Source organism: Elephantulus edwardii, unplaced genomic scaffold (assembly GCF_000299155.1).
Source record: "Elephantulus edwardii isolate Elephantulus edwardi_28Jun2011 unplaced genomic scaffold, EleEdw1.0 scaffold00354, whole genome shotgun sequence".
Classification (NCBI taxonomy): Eukaryota; Metazoa; Chordata; class Mammalia; order Macroscelidea; family Macroscelididae; genus Elephantulus; species Elephantulus edwardii.
Genome location: NW_006400104.1, coordinates 863,571 through 883,171, shown reverse-complemented (window position 1 = coordinate 883,171; position 19,601 = coordinate 863,571). Strand labels below are relative to the sequence as shown.

Here is a 19,601-nt window from a genome sequence, read left to right as displayed (position 1 = left end):
ACTTTGGAGAGGTCCCTAACAGCAGACTTTCCCATGGCAATGCGCCTTTTAATTTCCTGGCTGCTGGTGCCAAGACTGTTGACTGTGGATCCAAGCAAACTAAAGCTGCGTACAATCTCAATCTCTTCACCATCCATCCTGATGCTGCCAGTTGGTCCAGTGGTGAGAATCTTTGTCTTCTTGACATTGAGCCTCAGTCCATATACATTAGGTTTTATACTGTCTCTTATTTTATATTGTATTTCATAGAATCATTCATGTAGAGTCTATTTTACATTCTTTTTATACTAGTTTATTTACAAAATACATTGTTTTTCATACAAGATCCCTCACATGCCCCACCCATCAAATTGTGGGACCCCATGATTAATCCTTCCCACTCACACATCCTCACCCCTCTGATTCCACCCTTGGCCCCATTGGATCCTCATGTTCATACTACAATAATGGCAGTATTTGTCCTTATGGGACTGAGTTAATTCATTCAGCATAATGCTCTTCAGTCCCTCCCAAATTAGGTAACAACTTGCAAAATCATTGCTCCTGCATGCTACATAGTATTGCATTGTGTGAATGTATCATAATTTCTCAGTCCATTCCATTGTGGTTGGACATTTGGGTTCTTTCCATCTTCTTATGATAGTGAATAATGCTTCTATAAACATTGATGTACAGGTCTCTATTTGTGCATCAGTTCTCATTTTCTTGGGGTATATTCCAAGCAATGGAATAGCTGGATCATATGGGATTTCTATGTTCAACTTTTTTGAGAAAGCACTAGACTGCCTTCCAGGGTCACACCAAAAATGTATAAGAGTTCCAATCTCTCCATATCCTCTCCAAGATTTATTACTTCCTGTCCTGTTAGCTTTGTCACTGCTGGAATTAAGAGGGTATCTTATTGTGGTTTTGATTTGCATCTCACTTATTGCCAGTGATTTTGAGCATGTCTTCATATGTCTGTTGGACATTCGAATATTCCTCTGTGAAAATTATTTTCATGTCTTTTGTCCACTTTGTAATTGTGTTATCAGTCATTTTCTTGTGGAGGCCCGGGAGTAGTCTGTAAACTTTTGTTATGAGACTCTTTTCTGAGCTGGTATTACCAAATGTTTGTTCCCGATCAGTAGGTTTCCTTTTCACCCTGTTAAAAAAAGTTTTTGATGAACATAGAGATTTAATCTTTAGAAGATCCCATTCGTCAATTTTATCCTCTTCAAAGTGTATATTTCTGGCTGTATTTGGCTGTCTCTTTATACCATATGCTCGACCTTCTAAGCTTGATCCCAATTTGTCTCTTATAAACTTTATGGTTTTGGGCTTTACTCCCCGGTCTCTGATGCATCTTGAGTTGATTTTTGTGTATGGTGTGAAATACAGGTTCTGTTTCAGCTTTCTGCAGGTAGCAGTCCAGTTTTGCCAGCACCATTTGTTGAAGAGTTTGTCATCTCCCCATTTGAGAGGTTTGATTGTCAAATAGCAGTTGACCATAGATAGTTGGGTCTATTTTTGGGTTCTCAATTCTGTTCCATTGGTCTGTGTGCCTGCCATTATACCAATACCATGCTATTTTTGTTACTACCACGGTGTAGAAGGTTTTGAGGTCAGGAAGTACAATGAATCCCACTTTAGTTTTGTTTCTTAGAAATATTTTGCTTATTCAGGGTCTCTTGCCTCTCCAAATAAACTAGACAATTTCCCTTTCAATCTCCTTGAAAAATGAATTTGGTATCTGAATTGGAATTGGTGTTGATCGTGTAGATTGCTTTTGGTACAACTGTAATTTTTGTAATACTGAGTCTTCCGATCCATAAACAGGGCATATTTTTTTCCATTTCTTTAGGTCTTTAATTGTGTCCTGCAGAAATGTTTTGTGGTTTTCTTTGTATAAGTCTTTTATATCTCTAATTAGGTTCACTCGCAAGTATCTCAATTTGTGTTTGGCTATTTTAAATGTTAGTGCTTTCTTGATTTCCTCCTCTGAGTTCTTTTTGTTACAGTAGAGGAATCCCACTGATTTTTGGATATTGATCTTATATCCTGCCGCTCTACTAACTCTAACAGTTTTTTGTTGAGTCCTTGGAATTTTCTGTGTATACTATCATATCATCTGCATATAGCAATAGTTTAATCTTCTCTCTTCTAATCTGGATGCCTTTTATTTCCTTCTCTTGTAATATTGCCCTAGCAAGCATTCCCAAAGAAAATACTGAATAGAAGTAGTAATAGTGGGCTTCCTTGTTTGGTTCCTGTATGCAAGGAAAATGCTTTTAGTCTTATTGAGAATGGTGTTGTTTCTTGGTTTTGCATATATACTTTTCACTATGTTGGAGAAATTCCCTTCTATTCCAATTTTACTGAGTGTCTTACTCAGGAAAGGGTATTGGATATTGCCAAATGCCTTTTCTGAATCAATTGCTAAGATCATACAGTTCTTGTTACTTACTTTGTTTTGACTCCCAGTTGGTCATGGTAAATTATTGTTTTGATTTGCTCTTTGGGATTCTATGCCTAAGATTTTGTTAAGGATTTTCACATTGATATTCATGAGAGATATTGATCTGTAGTTTTCTTTCTTGGTAATATCTTTGCCTGGTTTTAGTATTAAGGTTATGCTTGCTTCATAGAATGACTCTGGAAGTATTTCTTGTTTTTTCATTTTTTAAAAATAATTTAAGTAGAATTGGTCATAAATCCTCTCTGAATGTTTGGTAGAATTCAGCGGTGAAGCCATCTGGCAGAGGACTTTTCCTATGGGGAAGTCTTTTTAGGACCTTTTTTTTTTTTCAGATTATGTTGTTTGTTTGTTTGTTTTTTTTTTTAAATTTAGGTTGTTTATTTTTCATTTCAATGAACATCTACAGAGTTTTTGGGATTCCATTCATTCATTGTTGCACCCTTCTCCCCGCACAAACCCCTCCCCCCTCCTCCCGCCCCGTTTGCTCCTCTCCTTGAAAAGCAAAAGAAAAACGTCCACATACGGCATTGATGTCTATGGGGGAGAGAATAGCCTAAAAGTATTATATTTTAGGGCATTATTTTTCTCGTAGGACCTTTTTAATGTCTTCTTTTTTTTAATTGTATTATTTTTACGTGTACCATCAAATCAGATCTGACTGGTACAGGAGGAGATTGCCCCCTCCTTCTCCAGCAGAGTATCTGGTGGATTTGAACCGCGTACTTCTGGGATTGCAGTGCAGCGTCTTGCCACTAGACCATCAGAGCTCCCTTTAATTTCTTCTTTTGTGATAGGTCTGTTCACCTGTTCTGTATTTGTCCTTGTCAATCTGGGTAGGTCATGAGTTTCAAGGAATTTGTCCATTCAGATTGTTTTATGACCTAACATTCCTTTACACTTTCTCCACCTACCACCACCCCCAGCCCCTCACCTCTCCCTTATTATTTCAGTGCACTGAATTTTCTTTCTAACAAGACTATTAAACTTACTAGACTTAGTTAATCTATAACGCATTGTGCTGCTAACCCAAATGCTGTGTCTCTGGCAGTTTGAATGACTCCCTGGATCAGCTGCAAGTTGGTATGATTCTTCAGCAGTGAGGGAGGAAGGTTTTATTGATATTCCACACTTCCTAGTACTGTTCTTTTCCATTTTTGCTGCTTTGAAAGTTTTCTTTCTTGTTGTAAGGCTTAGTGAAAGAAAAGGGTTTCGCTCTTACGTTCACGCATCCATTTATTGACCCCTTTTCAAAAAGAATCCTTTGGCTGCCTGCTGTGCACAAGTACTGGGGACTGGGCACACTCAGCATCCTTCGGCCTTGCTCTGCTCACGGTCTGGTATGGAGGGTGTAAGTTTGAACATCGTTCAAACTTGGTTGTATGTCATGAGTGTGGTGACCATGGGGAGGACTATGAGGATTAAAAGTTTAGGTTTATTGTAGGTAAAGGTGGATCACCCCAAGGCCACAATAGACTACCTGTCCCTCACCCATCGCACTAAAGACACCCAGTAAGTAATGGGCAAAGTAGCTGGGTCAATGCATACCTCAGGAGTGTTGCAGAGGGAAGTCTGAGTGTAGGGAGACAACCGGAGCCCAGAAGAAAAAGTGTGCAACCTGTAGCAGACGGGTCTGGATAACTACAGTCAGCATAAGCACTTCTCTCCCTTCCAAACTTAAGTGAAGGAGGCACATACAGAGAATCTTTTCTTCCCATGACCCCTACAGGGGAAGATGTTTGGATTTGATGGATACAAGCAATAACTGGCCAAATTATTTTAAAAGGAAATTAATACTCTTTAGGAAAATTAACGGTGAGAAAAACCCATAACCGGTATTGTCTATAAAAAGCATGGCATGTGCCTCTAAATGTCACGGTACTACAAAGATCATGTCTGTGGGTTAGTTTCCACTTGGCAGCAGTCCTCAGGGACTAGCATCCATGACAGAACGAACATCGCTACCATCACACAACACTCTTCATTTCCACTGGCGTCCTTATTTTGTAACAGGTCTCCCTTCGTGGAGGAAACAGCATTGACCTACATTCTGGAATGCACCTAGTCATGAACCAGCATTTTGAGCAGCACACAAAACCCCTCAAACTCACTGCCATGGAGTTGGTTCTGACTCATGGCAACCTGCCATTGGATTTCCAAGGCTGTAAATCATAACAAGGGGAGATTGCCCATCCTCCTCCTTTGATCCATAGGTGTCACCAGCCTTTGGATTGGTGCTGTGCTCCCTCGTGTAGCCCTAGCCCAGAGCATATGGAGCACTCACACCGTATCCCCATGATGTGGCGGAGGGGATGGGGCAGGTTGGACTGCCGTGGCTTCCTGGACTTGACCTTAATCTGTACCTGGCAGGTGATTGCCATGATCAAAGGTCTGCAGGTGCTCATGGGCAGGATGGAGAGTGTCTTCAACCAGGCCATCAGGAACACCATCTACGCGGCCCTGCAGGACTTCGCCCAGGTGACCCTGCGTGAGCCCCTGAGGCAGGCAGTGAGGAAGAAGAAGAACGTCCTCATCAGGTGGGCCTTTGGGACATCCATTCCAGGGGTGCATCCAGAGTCAACAGTGCTGGGTACAGGCTAGAGAGGTCATTCCTGTTTGAGTCTGCTTCCGGGGCACTCTCTGAGCTTAGACAGACCCTTCTGGCAAGTTCTTTGAGTCAGCAAGTTTAGGAGTCACTCTTAGGTGTGATTGGACCTCTGGAATTAATTAAGCTTCAGTCTCCATGTTTCAAGCCCCATACCCACCACTGTCCTGCTGAGTAAACTTGGTCAAGTCACTTTCCTGCTCCATGCCTCAGTTTTCTGCATTTGCAAAATGGAAATGATGATAAAACGTGTTTCATAGGCAGGTGGGAGGATGAAGTTAGATTATTCATGTGTAGAGGTTGGTGCTCAGCAACATGGAGTAAAAGTTCAGTGGACAGAAGTGTTGTCTACTTCCTAAACAGCATGCCTCTGGAAACTCTATGAGCTTTGAGAAATGACGATAGTTATAGAAAGGCTTCAGGTCTTTTGTTCATAGGGTCACTATGAGTCTTGCTTGACTCGACAATAATCAACAACAAGAAGAACATTAGTATATATGGAGATGTATAGAGACTTAACCTGATTAATGAGACGTCCTTCTAGCTGAAGAGGAGAACAGCCATTCTGTTGTATTTACATTCTCTCTGATGCAGGGCACGGAGCTAAGTATTCAGACCTCTAGTGGGCATCCAAACCACCTGGTTAAAATGAGACTTTGGTTAAAATGCAGATTTTGGAAATGTACCTCTTATCTATCAAACCAGTGACTCGAGCAGGGGGAGCCCTGGGACATGCTGGTGCCCCAGTAATGCTAATGCAGATGTGGCCAGTACACCCCAGCTCAGCAGTAGACTTACAGGGCCTCCTCTCAGTGGTAGGACTGGTCTAAATGTCAGCTCTTCCTTCACAGTGTCCTGCAAGCAATTCGAAAGACCATCTGTGACTGGGAGGGGGGCCGAGAGCCCCCCAATGATCCGTGTTTAAGAGGGGAGAAAGACCCCAAAGGTGGCTTTGACATCAAGGTGCCCCGGCGTGCTGTGGGGCCCTCCAGCACACAGGTAAGGGGTTCCGGGCACCAGCTGGCTTTGTGGAAACCTTGTGTCAGCCTGACTGACCTCAGGACAGTGGGGCTGGGAGTTTTTGGGCAGAAGGGGCGAGTCAAGCAGCTGCTATAGCCTTACTCTTCCATCTTGTTTTGATATAGGAGGGAGGACCACTGGCTTAAGATTCAGGAGACCTGGATTCTAGTCCTAGATACCTGTGTGACCTCGGGCACATTGCACAGTCTCTCTGTGCCTCGGTTATCTAATCTGGCAAAGGGGGGTGATACCAGGGGTGGTTATCTCCTAGTCCTGGGAAGCACACAGAAGTTCCAGAGTGCAAGATGACTTTAAAGAGGGGTCTGTATGCATCTGTCCTGTTCCACTCTAACGAACCTGGGCCCCCTCACATGCACTGATGGAATTCTCAAGTTCAGCCTCTAACTTGCTGTGTGAGCTTGGACAAGCTCCTTTACCTCTCTGACGTCTGATGATCTTCTCTGTAAAAATGAAAACTTTAGATGAGGTCATGTTACTGACAGAAGACCCATGTCCCCTAAGGAACACACGTTTTGAGAGCCCTCGACCCTTTGAGAAAGCCTGCCGTCAGGAATATGCAGAATTCCCATCCATAGCTCCTGAGCTAGATGTTGCCTGCTATTTATCCAAAGGAGTCATAAAATGAGAAAAGTAGGGAGTCTTGATCAGAATGAAATTCTTGTTGATGGTAATTTCTAGTGTGATTTTTTTTTAAAGATTCTCTAGGTCAACAGTTAACGTGCTTAAGTGGGTGTCTGACAGATTGGAGCTTTGAGTCCACCTAGAGGTGCCTTGAAAGAAAGGCCTGGCAATCTGCTGAAAATGAGGCATTGAAGATACTGTGGAGCCCAATTCAGCTATGACACTCATGCATCAGTTGACTTGATGGCATCCGGTTCCGCTAGGTGATTTGAAGTATTTAAAAAGTGTGTAGACTCCATCTCCACTTTCAGGGGTCTCACAGGCCACAGACGCTCCAGGCTGGCAACACTCTTGCTTTTGTGTGACTTCCGTGCCTCGCTCAGCTCTGAACGCTTGAGGCCGTAGATCTTTCGCCTTTTCATCGGAGCCCACCCCCGGCCCTCTCACCGTGTGTGTGTGTCTGTATGTCTGGACGGGAGGGTGGCAGGACCTGAGCCCGGTGGGTTCTCAGCAGTGTCCTCATCACCTCCTGTTGCTGTGGACCATGCCCTGGAAGCCTCTGTACCGACAGTTCAGGGTCAGGTCGAGGGCGGAACCTCACCAGCTCAGACAGCTGGAGCGCTGACCAGGGCTGCCACAGGGGGCTGCTGCTGTAAGTCCGAGGACATGACTGAGAAAGGAACAGAAAAAACCCTAAAAGATGAACTGGAAAGAGGAAGCTAAGGGGAAGGAATCTAGGAAGAGAGAATAAGAGCAAGGAAGAGAGAAAAGAAGCTAGGTGTGGAAGGAATACCTTATGTAGACAACACAGGAGTGTTACCTCTGAGACGATGCCAAGTCATATCGTGTGGCTCAGATGGAGGTACTAGATTCCTAGACAGACAGACCTAGAAGAACCCATGGACCCAAACTAGTCCCAATCCCCTCCCCCTATTTTACAGATGGGGAAACTGAGGTCCAGAGAGGGGCAGTGACTTGTCCAAGTCACAAGGTGAGTCACAAGTGGAGGTGGGACGAGAACCCAGGTCTCCTGACTCCCACCACGGGGCTCTGACGGCCACCGAAGCACAGTAGACACGGGCACCTAGCATAGCTGGGGTAGAGGCCATTCTGGTGAGTTAAATGTCTGTCAAGTGAAAGTCTGTGTAAAGAGCTCGCCCTCCCATGGCCAATATCCATGTTTGTAGATGATTAGCATGTGACGTCAGTGAGTCTACACCTTGATGGATGGCGTTTGACTAAGCTTTCCTGTGAGGCCTCCAAAGGCCTGCAAGAGAGCAGTGCTTCTTGGTTCTCGGAGCATCAGACATGCTCACCAGCAGGAGCTGTCTCACAAACTAGCAACCTCAGTGGTCCGTTTGTCGTAAATTCTGTCCTTTGTGGAGATGGTGTGTCCTCTTTCTGTGGCCCCGCTGCCCAGCCCAGTGCCTGGCATGTGGTGGGGAAAGTTCTAAAGAAAGCATGGAGCAGCAGAGCTGGACATGGTGGCAGAGGGAGGTTGGAGCAGATCAGTGGTGGTTGGCAAGTGGCCCCCATCAGTCGCAGTGGCTTTCCCACCGTATACAACACCTCTCGCTTTTCTCTCTCTCTCTTTCTCTCTCTCCCTCTTCCCTGTCTCTCCCTCCCTCCCATCCCTCTTCCTTCTCTCCTATCTGTGTCTTAGGCCTGCCAGTGGTCCCCGCGGGCTTTGTTTCACCCCACTGGTGGCACACAGGGCCGAAGAGGCTGCCGATCCCTGGTATACCACCGCCTGGCTGGGTTGGTTTGGGTACACTTCTCCAGGAGGCAGCAGGAATGGACTAGCCTGGCTCCTCAAGGCCCCTTCCGGCCCTAAGATTCAAAGACAAATGATGTGGAGGCACTGGCGGGAAGGAAAAGTCTAGATTAGCAAAGAGAACAACCCTATCGCACTTGTGTCCTTTGCGTTTAAGGTACCCTGTAAGCAGGTGTTAATTTTCTATTAGGCTTCCCGTGTAAGTACCAATATTAATCCACTTTCCACCCAGGATTTTGGCGGGCTGCTCAGTGCAGCTGGATCCACCAGGGGGCGCCATCACTCAGTAATGGATTAAAAACTCTGAGGGTCAGAAACTTGAGGAGGTGGGGGGAGCTTGTTCTGATCATATCCCATTTCACAGATCCTCCGAAGGTGAAAGGTGAAAGGGACTGGCTTTGAGAACGCATCTGGTCTCATTCCCTTATGGTAACAGATTAGAAAACTGAAGCCCAGAGTGGGAACTTTGTTGCCCAAGGTCACACAGCAAATTAGTGGGAGCTCCTTGTCTTGCTTGAACCCCAGTTCTTTGATTCCCAACCCAGTGCTCTGCCCTGGGAACCAACCTAGCCAGCCAGGAAAGCAGAGTACTGAGTTGTCTTCTGACGTCCGTGCCCTTGACCTAGCAGAGCAGCCAGGAGCCTGTCCTTGGGGCCTGAGCCTGCCTGTTGTCACCAGGTTCACCCACCAGGGACGTCACAGTGGCTGACTCTCCTGGACTGATCAGGCTTCCTCTTGGTTTTTTTGGTTCAAAATTCCCTTCTCCCTCCCTAACTTTCCTAACACAATGATTTTTAAGAACAGACATCTGCTGGGGGGAGGTGAAGAGAGAGGAAAAGGGAAAAAAAAAAACACCAAAACCAACCAGCTGAAAGCAGCCTGCTCCCCGTGACAGAGGGCTTGACTTGCCTCCTCGTTTTCCTTTCTTTTCAAGCTGTACATGGTGCGGACGATGCTGGAGTCACTCATCGCAGACAAAAGCGGCTCCAAGAAGACCCTGAGGAGCAGCCTGGATGGGCCCATCGTCCTCGCCATTGAGGACTTCCACAAGCAGTCTTTCTTCTTCACGCACCTGCTCAACATCAGTGGTGAGACCCAGCGCCAGCCGGGGGAGGAGGGCCGAGGGGAGCTGCGTCCATTGATCTGAGTGGCACCGCGTTCCACTCAGGAACACACACACCCGCCAGTGGACTTGGGGAGCTAGGAGCACACCCCCGCCCCAGGTCCAGCTCCAGTTTCTCACTAACTTAGCTAAATTCAGCTGGTAGATAACTCTCAGTGAGGGGAGGAGAAGGAAAACCCTCTGTGAGGTGGATTGATTCAGTGGCCTTGTGCATGGCAGAGATTGAGAGGATGCTGCACAATAGGGCACTGTTTGGATCTGTGTTCTTAGGGTCCCTGTGAGTCATGGTTGATGCCACAGTAACTAACAAAACCCTAACAAATTACATGTGGCTGGGTTGGCCTAATCAGGGGATCAAAACCAGGAACACGCAAATGTGCACACCCATGCACGAGACTGTGGCCTTTATTGCCATGAAGCACCTATGAGCTAATCAATGCTGGCTGCTCCTAGGAGAGGAGGCTCCTGGACTGGCTGTCTACCCTGTGTTCATCCACTCTTCCTCTCTATAGGAGCAAGTCCAGGTTGAACAGGCCTTATGGAGACGGGGTGGTATCCCGGGGACATGGAAGTCATATGTGTGTTGGTGGTGAAAATGAGAGTGACCATAACAGTTAAACACTTCGATTGCAGAGGAGCGCAGGAAGCTGCTCTGAAGAGTAATGAATTCTGAATCACCCCAGGTGTGGGGTCAGGGAGTTGCAGCCAGCTGAATATTTGCACCTTTGCACCTGGAGACCTGTCTTGAACAGTGTTGAATATGTTCACACTTAGAAAGGATGGCTTGCGGGTGGGGGGATTGGAAATTATGAGAACATCTCAAACTCTACAGTACCTCCCCACCACTGCCACTGAAGCTAAATATGCTATCTTTTTCAAATAGACACTAAGCTTCAAGTCCAGGAGACAAGATGTACTACTCAAGCTATAGCCATTAAAATTATATGAAATTCAGTATGAATGGGAGAAAAATTAGAAGTATATTTTTTAAAAAAAGCTATATTCATTAAGTACCTGCCATGTAGCCAGTGCACTGATAACAGTAAGAACAGAGGTCTTTGAGGTGCTTCCTGTGTGTGTGAGCCACAGCTCTTTCCCTTATGCTTTCAGAAGCCCTGCAGCAGTGCTGTGACCTGTCCCAGCTCTGGTTCCGAGAATTCTTCCTGGAGTTAACCATGGGCCGGCGAATCCAGTTCCCTATTGAGATGTCTATGCCCTGGATTCTTACAGACCACATCCTGGAAACCAAAGAGCCTTCAATGATGGAGTAAGGGCAAGCCTGGGCCAGCAGGGAGCTTCCCGGGCTGAAGGTGGAGAGCAGTTGCCCAGTTTTTTTGCTTTTCCCTGAAGGAAGGGATTGCTGAAGAGGCCATGTGTCCCCCCAGGAAGAGAGCTGAGACCAAGGATCTGGTCATGCACATTTGATTCATTCTTGTAGATAGTCAAAGGTTACAAGCTAAGCATTCTTTCCTGCACTTTGACAGGCTCATAGCAGTCATGCCCGGTAAAAGAATCATCTCTGGGAACCAGGAACCTAATATTCTCACTACTGACTTCTTTTAGCTCCAGACTCTGGTAGCCTAGTGGGTAAGGAGTTGTGCTATCAAACTGAAGGCAAGTGGTTTGAATCCACTAGCTGCTCTGTAAGAGAAAGATGGGAAATCTTCTCCGGTCGGATTTTCAGCCCCTGAAAGCACACTGGAGAGTCAGATAGGAGTCAGTTCAGACTTGAGGGCCTATAACAACAGAAATTTCCTTTGACAGACAGTGATTCAGTGTAGCGTTCCTACATTCCACTCAGGAGACTTGAGTTTGATTATGGCCAGTGCGCCTCCTGTCCAGCTGCCTCCCATCTAACAGTAGATGCTTGTTGCTGTGGTGGAGAACCTGTGTCAGTGTAGCTTCTGTGTGTACTATGTGTGTCAGTATGCTCCTGAAAACCAGCCAGTGAAAACCCTACGATTCACACCTAGCCATGATGATAGTGTGTGGCTGTGTGACAAGACAGTGTTTTGATCCATTGCATGGTATCACCACCAGTCACCCTGGTGTTGGCCTAGCGCCAGTCAACAGCAAATAATGACAGTGACACTTTCTCTCCAGCCTTGGGTTATTAGCATTATGGACTTTTGGTTTCTGTAGGCAAACTGAAATTGCTAAGTGGAGGTGCTGGGAATGCCATCAAGGGCTAAAAGGTTGTCTTTTCCATACTTGAGACTTCATCTCATTCACCCCAGCACTTTGTTCCCCAGGTTTGTATAAATGCTCCCTGTCCTTAGCAGAGTACGTCTGTGATGCCGGCCACTGTTTTCTCTCCTCAGGTATGTCCTCTACCCCCTGGATCTGTACAATGACAGCGCCTACTATGCTCTGACCAAGTTTAAAAAGCAGTTCCTATATGATGAGATTGAAGCCGAGGCAAGTGACCAGTTTCTCCTTTTGTTCTGTAACCTTGTTCAGACACTTACTTTGGACTTCTCCCATCTCCAGTTGCTAGACTGGAGTGAGAGCAATGATTTATTCTGGAGAGTGATGTTTACAAATGACAGTGATGATCATAAATAATCTAGAACAGGATGATGGTCTTTCTTTTCCAATTTTTTTTTAAGGAATGACAAATAATACCACTGCACAGGTAACTAATGTCCACCTTCTATAGTTGGATTACTTAGATAACAATAATGCTACCTCTGGGAAACCAAATTTCATATTAAATATTTATAATAAACCAAATGCTATATCAGGATACGAGGGAGGCACGGCTGCAAGCTGAGATTCACCCTGAAGCACTAAGGCAAACCTTAAATGTTTACAGGGGTCGGCACTAAGGCAAACCTTAGCCTTTACATGATTCTTGTATTTGCTAACCCCTCCCTCCTGAGTCAAGCGTAAGGTTTTCAGTAGAAAGAGCTTGGCTTCATTTGCATAGAATTCTCTTTCTGATTTGCTCCCTGGCAAATTTTTATTAATGTTATTTTATTAATTTTAATGAACATTACAGATATTTTGGATTTCCATTCATTCATTGTTGTACTTTTCTCCCTGTCCACCCCTACCCCCCAGTTCACTCTTCTCTTTGAAAAGTAAAAGAAAAACTCCTTCATTTATGTACAACTATGGTCAGTTGGTTTTTGACAGTTTTCAATAAAGACACAGGGAAGCTGTGATGGTGCTACAATTGTTCGAGAACTGTTTGCATCCTGCTTTACCCCTGTTATACATTCTTGGTGTTCTGTCTCGTTATAATATACTTTACCCTAGGTCTACAGCAGCTACCAATTATATTACCATTTGCCAAGCACAGAGCTGAGCACCAAAAGCCCTGGTGGTAGAGTGCTTAAGCGTTCAGTTGTGAACTGAAAAGTTGACAACTTAAAGCTACCAACCACTTTGTGGGAGAAAGAGGTGGCAGTCTTTGCTCCACAAACATGGCAACCTTAGAAACCCTTTGGGGCCCTTCTCTGTCCTGTGGGGTTGCTACAAGATAAAATCGAACTGAAGGCAGTAGGTGCTAAGCACCATATAGATAATACATTTAAAATGATCTTTGTAACAACTTAAGGAAGTATATATGCGACTATTCTGTTTTACAGAAAATAGGTCTGAGGTTTAATGTGGTCAAGCATCTTTACCCTGAGGTCACACACATTACAGATTTCTCAGTCTAGTGCAGGTAGAAGTACAGCAGTCATTCTCTCAGTCACTATACTTTTAAAAGGTTTTATGCTGTAATTGTCAGGATAAGGTAGGTTGTGCTTCAGCAATAAACAACTCATATTCTTAGCGGTTTAATAACAAATACTTATTTCTCCATTTTCTGTTAGTCAGGGACAGCAATAAACAACTCATATTCTTAGTGGCTTAATAGCAAATGCTTATTAGTCCATTTTCTGTTAGTCAGGGACTCCGCTTCGTATTCATTTCAATTTGGGATTCACCAGAAGCATTAATAGTTGCCATGACATGGAGAAAGATTAACATAACTCACTTAATTACTTGTATCTTCTACCTGGAAATGAGTGAGTTAATTCCACATTCATTGGTCAAAGCCAATCACGTGAGTAAGTCTTACTTCTTGGGATCCTCAAAGAGGTTTAGGCCAAATGTACAAGGATGCTCAGATCCGGTTCTAGAAGGAGGGCTTGGAGTCAGCATCACCAACCTTAGCCCTGAAGATTCTTGGCCTGGATGATAACCTACTGGGGACCCTTAAAGCTCACACCCAAATTTTCAAGTCTTATCCCTGATCATCTCTTGTTCTTGCCATTATTGAAAGCTGTAGTATCAATGCTCTGTCTCTCATACAAACATATAAGCTTTGCACTCAGCCACTGGTGTGATGAAACACTGAAAATCTCAAAATGGCTCTTGGTTCATTCAAGACCAAAGATTTTAAGCAAAGCTTAAGAAAGACTCTTTTTTTTTTGACCATCAACTTTTTCGTAACTAAAGTTTCAAACTAAGGTAAAATTAAATGCAAGGAGAAGATAAAATATCTCATGAGAGTTTGACAGCAGTGTTGGGTTCTGTTGGTGAGTCTTTCTCTGTAAGAGTTCTCTGCTCAGTTCTACCGGCAGTGAGTATCAGTGAGAAGTATAGTGACTCCCTGCCCTTTGGAAGTGTGCTCTCTGCTGTCTACATGAAGTTCTCGAGAGCAAAGGGCCAGACTTCACATGGAAATGAAAACACTCTAAGGAACTTTCTCCAAAATGTCTGTGAAAGAGATGTTAAGAAATAATCTCTAGAAAACAAGTCAGTGGAGAAAATTGACTTCTTTACTACAAGACATCTCAGAGTCCTTGTAAGCATTCCCTAAATATTGTGTGTTCCATTCTAGACCACCAAAATACGGCATGCATCACAATAAAGTAAACCATATGCCTTTTTTGGTGTCTCTATGTGTATAAAAGTTGTTCTTACACTGTATTGTAATTTATTAAGTGTGTGATGTTGCTGTTGTGTGCCATTGAGTCAACTATGACTCATAGTCACCCTATGCACAATAGCTCTGAACTCTGCTCTATCCTGAGCCAATTTCTTACTTTTCCTCAATACCCCAGTTACTGTGTTGATCCATTTGATCTAGAGTTGTTTTCTCCTGCACTTTCCTTGCCTTCCATCCTTCCAAGCATAATTTCCCTCCTCACATACTGGTCCCTCCTGGCTGCATGCCCAAAGACAGAGCCTCAAAATCCTTGCCTCCAAGGAGCAGCTCAGTTTCACCGTTTCTAGGACATACCTGTTTGTTCTCTTGGCAGTCCATGGTGTATGTTCAGTAGTTTTCTCCAACACCTCAATTCAAAGGCATCAATTCTTGGTCATTGTCCAGCTCTGTGATACATAGTAAATAATGGCTACGACCATGGCCTGGATCACGTACACCTTAGTCTCTAGGCTGACAACATTGCTCTTCAGAACTCTACAGAGGCCTTTAATAGCAGATTTTCTTAATGAAATTCATCTTTTGATTTCCTAACTACTGTGAAGTGCTGTGAAAATTACTAAAACATGACAGACACACAAATGAGCACCCATTATTGGAAAAATGGTACAGATAGATGACTTCTCTCCCCAGGATTGCCACAGGTGTTCAGTTTATAAGGAACACAGTTTCTGCAAGGCACAATGAGATGCAGTGCAATAAACTGAGGTACCCTTGTGTACTAACAAGCATGCCTTATCCAGCAAGGCTGGTACTTCACCCAGACATTCTTGATACAGAATCTTTTTGTTTCATTTTTCTCTACAAGTATCTGTTGTTCTAGAGCATACTTTGGACAACCCTCTTCCGGTCGTCTAAGTCTCTGTGACAGTGCTAGAGGACCCCACTGATGTTTGCTGCCTCTTCTTCACCAGGTGAACCTGTGTTTTGATCAGTTTGTCTATAAGCTGGCGGACCAGATCTTTGCTTACTACAAGGCCATGGCTGGCAGGTAAGAGATGGGCTAACTAACAGTGATCTTTCTTAAGGCTTTTTGGAGTAAGGCATGGTGGGTTTTTTTCCATTTAAAATCTTCCTTGATTTTCAGCATTTAAGGAAAAGTGAGCAACTCTGTGAGCCTGGGCTAGGTCTGGAACACAATGGAAATGAAAATAGTCCTAACCCTAAACTTCATCCACTGCCATAGAGCCCACCTAAACGTACAGTGACTGTTCAGGACAGAGTAGGACAGCCCCATAGGGTTTCTGAGACTAGAAATCTTTGAGAATAGCCTCCTGCATCTTTCTCTATCAGAGTAGCTGGTGGGTTTGAACTGACAACTTTATAGTTAGCCCAAGGTCAAGCTGCACTATACATTGTTTTTTACATATTGGCAAAAAATAAGGTCCCAGGAATCAGTGGAACACCAAACAATATGTTTCAAAGACAGATGACAGCCATAGATGTGCTCAGATTTGGAGGACAGTTGCTTGGCCAATGACTGGAAGAGGTCCATATCTGTTCCCATTCTTAAGAAAGTTGATCCAACAGAGTGAGGAAATCAAACAATATTCTTAATATAACATGTAAGCAAAATACCGCTGAAGAACTTTCAGAAATTTCTGGAACTGTACATAGAGAGAAGTTTAAGTTGGACATAGCAAGAAGCCATGACTCTACACATGTCATTGCATGTGATTGCTCCTGTTACAAGTATCCTGGCTGATAGCAAAGAATGCCAGAAGAATATCTATTTCTTGACTGTGCAAAGACATTTCACTGTGTGGATCATAACAAATTATGACTAACAAGTAACATTGAGAAGAATGAGAATCCCAAAACCTAGACCAAGAGGCTGTTGTGTGTATGGAGCAAAGTAACACTAAATAATTTAAGTAAACTAGCTCTGGTGGCCGAGTGGCAAGGAGCTGCACTACAACCGTGAAGGCATGTGGTTCAAGGCACGAGCTGCTCCACTGGAGAAGGATGGGCAGCCTCCTCCCATGCGGTTAACTGCCTTTGAAAACCTGGTGGAGGGTCAGCTATGAGTTGGTTCTAATTCTACAGTGCACAACAACAGTATAAAAGAAACATTTTATTTAAATTAAAAAAAAATCAGAAATGGGTGCATCAGGGTGATAGCTTTTCTCCATACCTATTCAATCTGTATGCTGAGCAAATTATTCAAGAAGCTGTACTCTTTGAAGAAGAATATGGCATCAAGTTTGGAGGAAGACCCATCAATAACCTTCGATGTGCAAATGATAGATCCTTGATTTCTGAAAGTGAGGGGGACTTGCCGCACTTGCTTTAGAAGATCAAAAAATGTGGCCTTCAATATGGATTACAGCTCAGTGCCAAGAAAACAAATACCCCTGTACCAATAAGCAACATGATAGACAGAGAAAGGACACATTGTCATCACCTTTGTCTTACATGGATGCACAGTCAGTGCATTTGGTACCAGCAGTCAGGAGATCAAGAGCCATATTGTACTGAGAAAGTCTGTATTCAGGGACCTCTTGGGATTATTGAGGAACTTATTAATGATGCCAACTTGAGGACTAAGATGTGTCTGATTCAGACTATGAACGTTTTAGTCACTTGCTATGCGTGAGCTGGACAATCAGTAAGGATGACATAAGAATAGATGTCTTTGAGTTGTGGTGGTGGAGAAGTGCTGAACATCCCATGAACTGCCAAAAGCATAAATTGATATGTCTTGAAGAAAGTGAAACTAGAGTGTCCTTGAAGGTCTCACATAGTTGTCTCACATATTTGGGAATGTTGCTGGGAGAGGCTCTTCCTTGCAAAAAAGGACACATGCTTGGAAAGGTGGAGAGACAGCGAAAGAAAGGAAGATCATCAATGGGATCGATTGACAGAGTGACTGCATCAAAGATCTTGAGTGTGTCCAAGATGATGAGGGAGGCATAGGATAGGACAGGGTTCAGATCTATTGCTCATGCGGTCACTGTGAGTCAACCTGGACTTGATGGCACCTAACAGTAACAACACAGGGAAGATGAAGGAACGCTGGTGGCAAAGTCTGTAGTATGTTGCACTTTTAACCAAAAGACCCCAAATCTCCAGCATTTTGCATCCACCAGGTGCTCTGCAGGAGAAAGATGGGAAATGTTCTCCTGTTAAGATTTATAGCCTCAGATATCTGGTGGAGGGCCTCTGGGAGTCAGAACTAAGAGCTCAAAGTGTAGGATAAGACAGGAACTTGTAAACAGAAGGAATTGTTTGTACCAATACTCTGTGTAGAAAATGTAATAATAGTAGTAGCATGCCTACCTCCTGGGACTTTTAAAATGATTAATATAGGTACGTTTCATTCATGGCCAGAGTTGCAGTAGCATAGGCCACAAGAAGGAGCAGACTGCATGGGAATAAAACTGGAGGGATAGGCAAGGTCCACTTCACACAGGCCTTGCAGGCTAAAGGGATATTTAGTATTTATTCCAGGAACAATGAAAAGCCACAGGGAAAGATACCCTAAGTAGAACAGCGACCTGATTTGGTTTTTAATTTTTAAAAACTCACCCATTAGAAAGTACAAAAGTGTGGAGAATGGGCCAGAAATGAGCAGGAGCAGAGTGTGCAGGCCAAGGAGACCAGTAAAGAAGTCTAAACAAGAGAGAGATGGTAGAGATTCTTTGATTTCACTAGTGTATACATTGATTTAGCCTGAATTCCTGGATTTTGCAAACCAATGGTGTTGGTGGTGATGCTATTGTTATGTGTCGTTGAATTACTTATGACTCTTAATGACCCTATGTACAACAGCTCTGAACCCTGTGCTATCCTGAGCCAACCTTATTGTTCCTGACACACCTACCCCCATTACCCCAGGCACTGAGCCAATTCATCTCATTGAGGGTCTTCCTCTCTTGCGCTGTCACTCTAACCTGCCAAGCATAATATCCAAGGACTGGTCCCTCTGTACAGCATGCCTATAGTATGCCAGATGAAGCTTCAGAATTCTTGCCTCCAAGGAGCAGCCTGCTTTCATGCTATCCAGGATAAACCCGTTTGTTCTCCTAGCAGTCCATAGTATATTCAGTACTCTTCTCCAGCACCACAGCTCAAAGCCATCAATTCTTTTTCTGTCATCCCTAGTCATTGTCCAGCTTCCTGATGCATAGCAAATAACTGCAAAGATCATGGCCTGTATCAGGCGTACCTTAGTCTCCAGACTGACATTGTTGCTCTTCAGTACTCTGGAGAGGTCCCTGACAGCCGACTTTCCCAATGCAATTCATCTTTTAATTTCCTGCTACTTTTTTTATGGAGTCAAACAGACTAAAGCTATTAACAATCTCAATCTTTTCACTATCTGTGTTCTTGATGTTGAGCTTCTATCCATATTTAAGACTACAGTCCTTGACCTTCTGCATAAAGTACTTCAGGTGCTCTTCAGTTTCAGCAAGCAAAGTTGTTTCATCTGCATAACACAGATTGTTGATAAGTCTTCCTCCAATCCTGATGGCACATTCCTCCTCATAGAGCTTAGCCTCCGAGATGATAGCGATAATTAAGAAAAATCTCAGTGCTTATTTATAGATACTTCTCCTTCTTGTTGGAAATTCAAATACACAAACTGGTAACTTCAAGATGCTTCCATAATAAATTTTTTTTTCTTTGAAAGAGATTTGATTTATTTTTTTTCCCTAAATAGCTGGAGCCACACCAATAGATTTCAGATAAGAGCTTATGGATGGGCTAGATTTTACAGTACAAACAGGTTCCAATTAAAATGAGGTGCTTGAGTAAACTGAGTGGCTCTTCAGTGGTAGAAGGACTAATAGGTAGTGAATTAGAATGTCAGTCCAGAGAAGGCACAGAGCCTCCCACAGAGCAGTCACTTAACAGATGTTTGTGAATTGAGTGGGATATCATTACAACAGAGAGATGGGTTCACAGATTCTCTAAGACAAGTCTGATTTCAAATAAAGTTTTTAGTGGGATTTTTTTAAAAGAAAGACAAAAATGAAACCAGTTAAATTCTTTTTAAGACCATCCCTGTTGTTAAGTGCCATCCAGTCAAACATGACT

At 43.8% G+C, this 19,601-nt stretch overlaps 1 protein-coding gene across 6 annotated transcripts in view; it reads left to right on the top strand.

Moving 5' to 3' along the window:
* CYFIP2 (cytoplasmic FMR1 interacting protein 2) overlaps positions 1-19,601 on the top strand; it is a 175,048-nt gene that overhangs the window by 75,325 nt on the left and 80,122 nt on the right. For 5 of the 6 annotated variants that reach the window (XM_006901973.1, XM_006901970.1, XM_006901975.1 and 2 more), the window contains 6 exons: positions 4,826-4,992; positions 5,912-6,059; positions 9,431-9,584; positions 10,730-10,886; positions 11,941-12,037; positions 15,476-15,552. In XM_006901973.1, coding sequence (XP_006902035.1) covers positions 4,826-4,992; positions 5,912-6,059; positions 9,431-9,584; positions 10,730-10,886; positions 11,941-12,037; positions 15,476-15,552 — 800 coding nt within the window. Of the gene's footprint in view, positions 1-4,825; positions 4,993-5,911; positions 6,060-8,385; positions 8,461-9,430; positions 9,585-10,729; positions 10,887-11,940; positions 12,038-15,475; positions 15,553-19,601 lie in introns of all 6 variants that reach the window. The other variant, XM_006901974.1, reaches the window with a different exon arrangement.